Below are 8,615 nucleotides of genomic sequence, written 5' to 3'. Positions count from 1 at the left end.
TGAAAAAGTCCTACCGCGAAGTCTATGCATGAGAACGAGACACGAAAATCAAGAAAGTAGAAACATGACGCCTAGGGTGTGTTAATGACAAGGTGTGTTTTGAAAAGGAGAAAAAGTTTTGAAACCCCAATGCGGCCGGACTTGCCCATCGTGGGAATGTGTGTCTGTTCCAATGGAAATCCGGAAAAGCGGAACCATTGTGAGGCTGTGTGTGTTCCAATGGAGATCCGGAAAAGCGAAACCATTGTGAGGTTGTGTGTGTTCCAATGGGAATCCGGGAAAAGCGAAACCATTGTGAGGTTGTGTGTGTTCCAATGGAATTTCGGATCAACGAAACCATTGTGAGGTTGTGTGCGTTCCCATGGGAACCCGGAGCAGCGGAACCATGGTGAGGAATGGCTTGGTTATCCGCGGAGAGAAGCCAATGCAATTGTGTGCCAATGGGAACCCGGGACGGCGGAACCATTGTGAGGATACTCGGAAACCCGAAACAGCGGAACCGAGGTTGGGTGTGTTAAAAATGATTTTGAAAATATTGATTTGGTAAGTGATAAATGGAGACACGGTCCACGACGAGTCGCGTATGAGAAACTCAAAAAACCATGGGCACAAACGATAGTTGATTAGCGAATGTGGATGTGTCATTGTGAACTGTTTTGTTAAATATGCATGTATTATGTGGAAATCGTTAGTATTACGATCTACTGCTTGTAAGTTAAGGGTTAGTGGGTATGGGTTACTCTATTGAGCTTTTGTAGCTCATGGTGTTACCTTTTGGTGACCCTGACATATTATATTGGTGGCGACGCCGGTATAATGTGTTAGACCTTGTAGATGATCAAGATGAACAGTACACCTTGGAGGCTTTTGGAGCTAAGGAGCTGGCTAGGATGGAGGAGCAGGTGGAGCTGTAGTTACTAGAACCCTCTTCATTTGTGTAATTATTAAACTCTTGTGGGAGTTTTGTTGTAATAATGAGCTAGACTCCATTTGGTTTTATCAATAAAATATTTATTTAACGTACCGAAAATTGGGGGCGTTACAATTATTCCTGAGCTCTTTATTTTGCATAGTATTATTCCTGAGCTCTTTATTTTGCATAGTATTATTCCTGAGTTCTTTATTTTGCATAGCAGTGCTACGTCTATGAGCTTGGGTATTATTCCTGAGCTCTTTTATTTGGCATAGCTGTGCTATGCCGAATTAATTACGTTCTTGTAATATACCAGACTAGCCCTTGGGGTTTTAAATCTGTTGCTTTAATTTGAAAGCAGTCGTTTCAACTGCCCAAGGTAATCGGATGTTTAACTTCCCATTATTCTAAGCAGTTTGAGGTGGCGATTTTACCCATAGCTTTGATTATGATCATGCTAATTGGTTCAGCAAGCGGTTAATGAACCGTCTAACTTTTGCTATAAATACCAATAAGTCTTAGAGATTACTCCTCATTCCATAATCAATTCTCATTTCGTGATGGCGAACGAAGAGCAAATCTCTGACTTGCGTCAAGAATTGCAACACTTGAAGGAAGCCATTGATGGGCTGGCTTCGAAGATGGAGGCCATGGCAGAATCTATTTCTGTCATGGAGAAGACGGTCTGCATGGTGCTGATAGCCAACTGGGACCAGTTGAAAGCTTTCCGAGGGCAACCGGCGCCTCCTATTCCCTCCCCTCCAAGGGAAGGAGGTAGTGACTAGGTTGTAACTTTGTGGGTTTTACCCATAAAGTTTTTATGTAAAAAGCTGTCCACACCCCTTAGGGTGTGGATTTATTAATAAAATTTGAGTTTTATTTTTCTGCTTCTCTTTTCTAATCATGCGTACAGGAGGAAAAGCAAACAATTGTCCCTCGTGGGGAGTTTTATTGGCCTCATGGGCATATAAGTAGAATACGTGGTCCTAAAAACATCTTTGCTGCTAAAGCTTTATTGAAAACTGAAAGTTTCCTAAAAACAGAAATGAAACTTTTAAAAAACAGAAATAAACTTCAATAGTAAGCACCTACTTGTAATATTTCTTAAGATGCTCTGCATTTCACGAGTTTGGTAGCTCTTTTCCCCTTAGGGTTGCGAGCCTGTATGCACCAGCTTTGACATGGTATAAGACCTGATAGGGGCCTTCCCAATTTGGGTCGAGCTTGCCCACCTTCCTTCCGGTGGGATTTACTTTCCTCAGAACTAGATCACCAGTACGAAAGCTTCTTGGCCTAACTTGGGCTTCATGGTACTTGACCATTCTTTGCTGGTAGACGGCCATTTTGGCCATTGCTGTTTCCCTTGTTTCTTCCAAGAGGTCTAGCTCAGCCCTGAGATCTTCCTGGTTTTCTTAGTGGTCGATGCTTGCGGTCCTGTAGTTGAGGAGTTCCACTTCAATGGGGACTACTGCTTCTGCCACAAATGCAAGAGAATATGGAGTTTCTCCAGTTGCAGTTCGGAGTGTTGTTCGATATGCCCATAGCACATTATAAAGTTCATCTGGCCAGGTTCCTTTGGCCTCTCATAGCCTCTTCTTAATCCCCTTTTTAATGATTCGATTTGTAACTTCGACCTGCCCATTAGCTTTTGGATGAGCCTTAGAGGCATAATGCACATGTATTCCCTTAGAAATACAATATGCTTTAAACTGGGCATTGTCAAATTGTTTCCCTCGATCTGTAACTATGACTCGTGGCAGTCCAAATTGGCTAATAATTAACTTTCACAAAAAGTCAATCGTAACTTCCGTTGTGATTGTGGCCAGTGCCTTAGCTTCGACCCACTTTGTAAAGTAATCCATAGCTACTATGGCATACTGGACTTGGCCCGCTGCCCTGGGAAACGGGCCAATCAGGTCTAATCCCCATTGGGCGAATGGCCAAGGTCCTTTCATTGGGGTTAAAACCGTAGGTGATCCGTGTATGATATTTGCAAAGCGTTGACACTTTTCACATTTTTGGACCATATAGTTGCAATCGTTTTGCATGCTGGGCCAGTAGTATCCCGACCTGAGGAGTTTGTAGGCTAACATGTGGCCACCTTGGTGATCCCCACATACTCCTTGGTGGACCTCTTCCATAGCTTGTGTAGACTCCGTCGTGGTCAGACATCTTAGGTAGGGTAATGAGAAACTTCTTCTATATAGCACATCTCCCATCATCAGGTACTTTGCAGCTCTGATCTTGAGCTACCTAGCTTTGACCTTTTCATCTGGTAGTGCCCCATTAGTTATGTAATCAACTATGGGACCTGTCCATGAGTCACTGTAATCGATAGCTTGAACTTGCATATCTGGGGAGAAGATACTTGGCAACACTAAGTATCTTATAGGTGTATTCCGTGGAATAGCATCCTCCTTGGCCGTGGTCAGCTTTGCCAAATAATCTGCTTCATTGTTTTCCTCCCTTGGGATTCTGACAATATTGAAGCTTTGTAGTTTCACAACTTGGGCCTTCACTCTATCCACATACTTCTGCATTACTTCTTCCTTGACGGTGTATTCTCCGAGGACTTGTCCCACGACCAGCTGTGAATCGCTTTTGGCCAGCACATGGCTAGCTCCAACGGCACTTGCTAGTTCCAGTCCAACCACTAAGGCTTCATATTCGGCCTCATTGTTGGTTGTCTTGAACTCAAACCTAAGCGCGTAGCTAAGGCGTTGCCCTTTCAGAGATGTTAAAATTTAGCCAGCTCCGCTTGCTTCTTTGGTTGTTGATCCGTCAACCTGAAGGACCCAAGGTTTGGGTTCTTCTTTGGGGAACTCCTCTGGCTCTGGATATGTGTATTCTGCAAGGAAATCTGCCAGCATCTGCGCCTTGATGGCAATTTGAGGCTTATACTCTATATCAAATTCTCTAAGCTCTATTGGCCATTGAATTAGCCGGCCTGATATCTCTGGGGAGTGGAGAATTCTTCGAAGTGGTTGATCTGTTAGCACTTTGATTGGATGAGCCTGGAAGTATGGGCGTAGCCTTCTGGCTGCTATCACCATTGCAAAGGCTATTTTTTCAGCCTTGGGGTATCTTAATTCAGCTCCCCGTGGCGCCCTACTGGTATAGTACACTGGGAGTTGGGTTCCATGCTCTTCCCGAACCAAAATCGTGCTGACGGCTTGAAGGGAGACAGCTAAGTGCAGGAATAAATTCTCTCCATCTTGGGTCCTACTCAACAGCGGTGATGATGCTAAATACTCCTTCAATTGGGTGAAAGCTATTTCCTCCGTGGTTGTCCATTCAAAGGCTTTTTTCAGAACCTTAAAGAATGTTTGACACTTATCAGTTGCTCGTGAGATAAACCTGCTCAAACCTGCAACTCGTCCTATGAGCTTTTGGACCTCCTTGATATTCCGTGGCGAACGCATGGCGAGTATAGCTTGAATTTTTTCAGGATTTGCCTCGATCCCTCTTTGAGACACCATGAAACCTAAGAACTTCCCTGACAAGATTCCGAAAGCACATTTTGTTATGTTGAGCTTCATTCGGTACTTTCTGAGAACCTGGAAGGTTTCTTCCAAATCCGCAACATGGTTATGTGCCTTAGCACTTTTAACCAACATGTCATCCCCGTATACTTCTACGTTCCGTCCGATCTGTTGCTTGAACATCCTGTTAACCAACCTCTGGTATGTCGCCCCTGCATTCTTGAGACCGAAAGGCATTACTTTGTAGCAATATAATCCCATGTCGGTGATAAATGAGGTTTTTTCTTGATCTCCTTCATGCATTTGGATTTGATTATACCCTGAAAAAGCATCCATAAGGCTAAGGAGTTCATGTCCGGCAGTAGAATCTACCAATGAATCAATCCTTGGGAGAGGAAAGCTATCCTTTGGACATGCTTTGTTGAGGTCGGTGAAATCTACACACATTCTCCATTTGCCATTAGCTTTCTTCACCATGACCACGTTGGCTAGCCAACCAGGGTAAAGAATTTCACGGATGGACCCCGCTTGTATGAGCTTATCTACTTCCTTGGCTGCAGCTTCATTTCATTCCGGAGCAATGGTTCTTTTCTTCTGCTTAACAGGACGCACTGTGGGGTCAACGTTCAGCCTGTGAGATATGACCCTTGGGTCAATTCCAGGGATGTCTTCGTGGGACCACGCAAAAATGTCTTTGTTCTTTCTTAGGAATTGTAGTAGCTTCGACTTTGCATCCGTGCTCAATCCTATTCCAATTCTCACTATCTTTCCTGGTTGCCGTCGCTCCAGAAGTTCTTCCATAAGCTCTTCTACGGGTTCTCCATGTTGGAGCTTTTCTTCATCCCGAGTGTCGAGACTCTCTATGTTCATGGTGATGTTAGCTCCTCTGAGTGAAGTAACGTAACATTCCCGTGCTGCTTTCTGATCTCCTCTGACACAGGCAACTCCTTCTGACGTTGGGAATTTTATCATCAAATGGTACGTGGAGATTATTGCCCCAATCTTGTTCAAAATCGTCCTTCCTAGGATTGCATTATATGTCGAGGGGCAGTCGACTACTATGAAATCAATCATACGCGTAATCTGACTTCTCTCCTCTCCCATAGTAATTGGTAGTACTATCTGACCAGCTGGGTAAACAGGCGTACTTACAAGCCCAACTAGTGGTGAAGCCATAGGCCTTAGCCTTTCTCGTCCAACCTTTAACTGGTCATATGCATGGAGGTAGAGTTTATCAGCTGAACTTCCGCTGTCAATCAATACTCTTCGTGTGAGGTAGTTTGCCACGGCAATGGTTATAACCAGAGGGTCGTCATGGGGAATTTGAATTCCTTTGACATCTTCTTCTGAGAATATTATAGGTATTTCCTCTTTTCTCTAAAATTTACTTGGTCGGCTAATTGTGTTAACCTCCAAATGTTCCTTTGTCCTCAGTTTTCTTAGATGCACCTTCCTAGCATTGCTGGATTCTCCACCTCCAGCAAATCCTCCATGGATGACCTTGATCTCTCCAATGGGACCTGACTGGGGGGTAATGCCGTATCTACCCTCATTATTTGTGTCTTCCCTCATGGGTTGCTTCTGGTGCTTCTTTGTTACAAAACGTTCAAGTCTCCCTTTTGAATTAGATCCTCAATCTGTTGTTTCAAGTCAATGCAGTCATCTGTGTTGTGTCCGTGGTCTCTGTGAAACCTGCAGTATTTATCCCGAGTTCTCCTGCTAGGATCGGTTCTCAGCTTGCCAGGCCACTTGAGGTCTGGATCGTCTTACAGATTGCTGAGGATTTGCTCTGCCGTGGCTATGAGCGGAGTGAACTGCTTGTACTTTCCTTGGGGCGGCCCTCCGGCTACTCCTCTCTTCGGAGATGACCTTGAGTCCACCTTTTTATTTTTTGGTTCACCTCCTAACTTGCGGATAGCTTCTCTCCTCCTCTTGTCTATTGGGGGGAATTCGCCAATCTGTGATGGTCCTGTTTGAGGATCAAAACCATCACGTGTACGCCTTGCGTAAACAGCTTCTTCTGTGTTCATATGCTTCTGAGCTCTGAGCATGAGCTCCGCCATAGTTTTTGGTGGCTCTTGAGACACAAGGTATAGGAATTGTCCTGAATACAACCCAGCGACATATGCAGTTATGCTCACGTTATCGTCGTCTTCATCTATTTGGACCACCTCTTTATTAAACCTGGTGGTGTATTCTCTTATTGATTCCCATCTTCCTTATTTCACCGCCAAGAGATGCATTGCTGGTTTGCCGTAGCGCTGGCCAGCAATGAAGTAACTTACAAAGCTTGTACTAAGCTCTTTGAAGCTACATATACTTCGCGGTGGGAGCTTGTTGAACCATGCTCGGGCACTTCCCTTGAGGGTAACTGGGAACGTCCGACACATTACCTCGTCTGTCACTGCTTGTAGGTGCATCAAGGATTTATATGTTTCCAGATGATCTAACGGGTCCGTGGAGCCATTAAATGTTTCTAATTGGGGTATTTTAAACTTCCTTGGAAGAGGACGCCCCATGACTTCAGGTGTAAAAGGTGAATCCGTGTTTTGCACCAACTCCTCTACCGTGGCAGGGGTTTGTGCTTTGACATGCTTCATTAATCCTTCGATCTGGTTTTACATCTTGACTATCGCCTCCTGCTCGTGGGACAACTTCTTTAGGGGTGGCTTACTATATTTTCTTCAGTTTTGGCTTTCCTTTTCACTGGATTCGCCTTCCTCCATGTCTTCGTTGTCTCCGTGGCGACTGTTTTGCAATCTCGGGATATTTGGCTCGGAGATTTGCTTTCGTAATTTCACGTTTTCCTGCATCGCAGTCTGTAAAGCTTGAGTTAAAGTTTTTATCTGCTCTTGCATATGGGAAAACGCTTCTGGGGTCATCTGATTCCCTCCTGTTGGGTTTGTTGCGGCGGCCTTGGCCGCTTCTGCTGCCTTAGCGGCCTTTTTGGCGACAGCAGCGGCCTTGACGGCTTTTGCTGCTTTAGCTATTTCGGCTGCCCTACCGTGGCAGGGGTTTGTGCTTTGACATGCTTCATTAATCCTTCGATCTGGTTTTGCATCTTGAGTATCGCCTCCTGCTCATGGGGCGACTTCTCTAGGGGTGGCTTACTATATTTTCTTCGATTTTGGCTTTCCTTTTCACTGGATTCGCCTTCCTCCATGTCTTCGTCATCTCCGTGGCGACTGTTTTGCAATCTCGGGATATTTGGCTCGGAGATTTGCTTTCGTAAGTTCACGTTTTCCTGCATCGCAGTCTGTAACCCTTGAGTTAAAGTTTTTATCTGTTCTTGCATATGGGCAAACGCTTCTGGGGTCATCTGATTCCCTCCTGCTGGGTTTGCCGCGGCAGCCTTGGCCGCTTCTGCTGCCTTAGCGGCCTTGGCGGCTTTTGCAGCTTTGGCTACTTCGGCTGCCTTGGCAGTTTTGGCAGTGGCGGCGGCCTTTGCGGTGTCGTCGATACCCGTTCGTTCGGGATCTGAAGCCATTGTTGTTCTGCTTGATCGGGTCTCTACCATACAAAGCCGTTCACCGTAAGGAAAAAGTCGTTTCCCACAGACGGCGCCAGCTGATGAAGCAGCTTTGATGACAGCTCCGACCTAGACCTGCAAAACAATGCTGATAACTCGAGTCACCGGTGTGGTGGCGTGCCTACCACCCTCCGATGCCTAAGTCAGTAGAATCTTTGTTATTTGGTGGAGGAAATGAGATTCTCTGTTGTAGAGTTCGTACCTGGTATTGGAGTTCGACTACTATATTTATAGGCATTGTAATTGGAGTTCGAGTCATCGTAGGACTATACCTCATAGGTTCCGGATCTCCTCTCTGAGGAGTGTGGAGTCCCGCCTTAGCTAGGAGTTTATGGTATTCCTGCCTTAGCTAGGAATTCCATACCCATCTATGATCATGCATATCTTTGGCATTATGGGCTTATCTTACCCTTCCTTTATCCTTTAGGATTTATCCTTTTTGCTGTGGCATCTTTATCGGAATAAGTATATTTCTCGTGTGATACCGTAAACGTCATGCTTCCCGTTGAAGCTAGGAGCCGGAGCTGGTCCTTGGACTTCCTTCAAGCTTCGTCTGGGGGACGGAGCTGGAAGGTTATAGCTCCGCTCCCTGTAAGCCCCCATAGGGGTTTGGTGGAGCTAGCTCTCACTCTCCGAATCCGAAAGTCTGATAGTGCTGAGCTCCTTAAGTGTGTCCTACTTATCAAATACC

General features: G+C 45.3%; 1 protein-coding gene across 1 annotated transcript; it reads right to left on the bottom strand.

Annotated features, from left to right (window-relative positions):
* Positions 1-7,079: 7,079 nt before the first annotated feature.
* LOC131309578 (uncharacterized) lies at positions 7,080-8,183 on the bottom strand. The gene is made up of 3 exons (XM_058336194.1): positions 8,127-8,183; positions 7,540-7,993; positions 7,080-7,471 (listed from the first exon to the last, which is right to left on the bottom strand). The coding sequence occupies exons 1-3, from the start codon at positions 8,181-8,183 to the stop codon at positions 7,080-7,082; spliced, it is 903 nt and encodes a 300-aa protein (XP_058192177.1).
* Between the last annotated feature and the right edge of the window lie 432 nt (positions 8,184-8,615).

This window comes from Rhododendron vialii, chromosome 12a (assembly GCF_030253575.1).
Source record: "Rhododendron vialii isolate Sample 1 chromosome 12a, ASM3025357v1".
Classification (NCBI taxonomy): Eukaryota; Viridiplantae; Streptophyta; class Magnoliopsida; order Ericales; family Ericaceae; genus Rhododendron; species Rhododendron vialii.
Note: the sequence above shows the minus strand (reverse complement) of the source record. Positions and strands in the feature narration are given on the sequence as shown.

What these genes read in the sequence shown, in the direction of transcription:
- LOC131309578 (XM_058336194.1), bottom strand. Translation starts at nt 8,183, where the DNA reads ATGACTCGAACTCCAATTACAATGCCTATAAATATAGTAGTCGAACTC. An exon ending in TAGTCGAACTCCAATACCAG is followed by an intron (nt 7,994 to 8,126) that starts GTACGAACTCTA and finishes TTGCAGGTCTAG; the next exon opens with GTCGGAGCTGTCATCAAAGC. An exon ending in CATGGAGGAAGGCGAATCCA is followed by an intron (nt 7,472 to 7,539) that starts GTGAAAAGGAAA and finishes CCCCATGAGCAG; the next exon opens with GAGGCGATACTCAAGATGCA.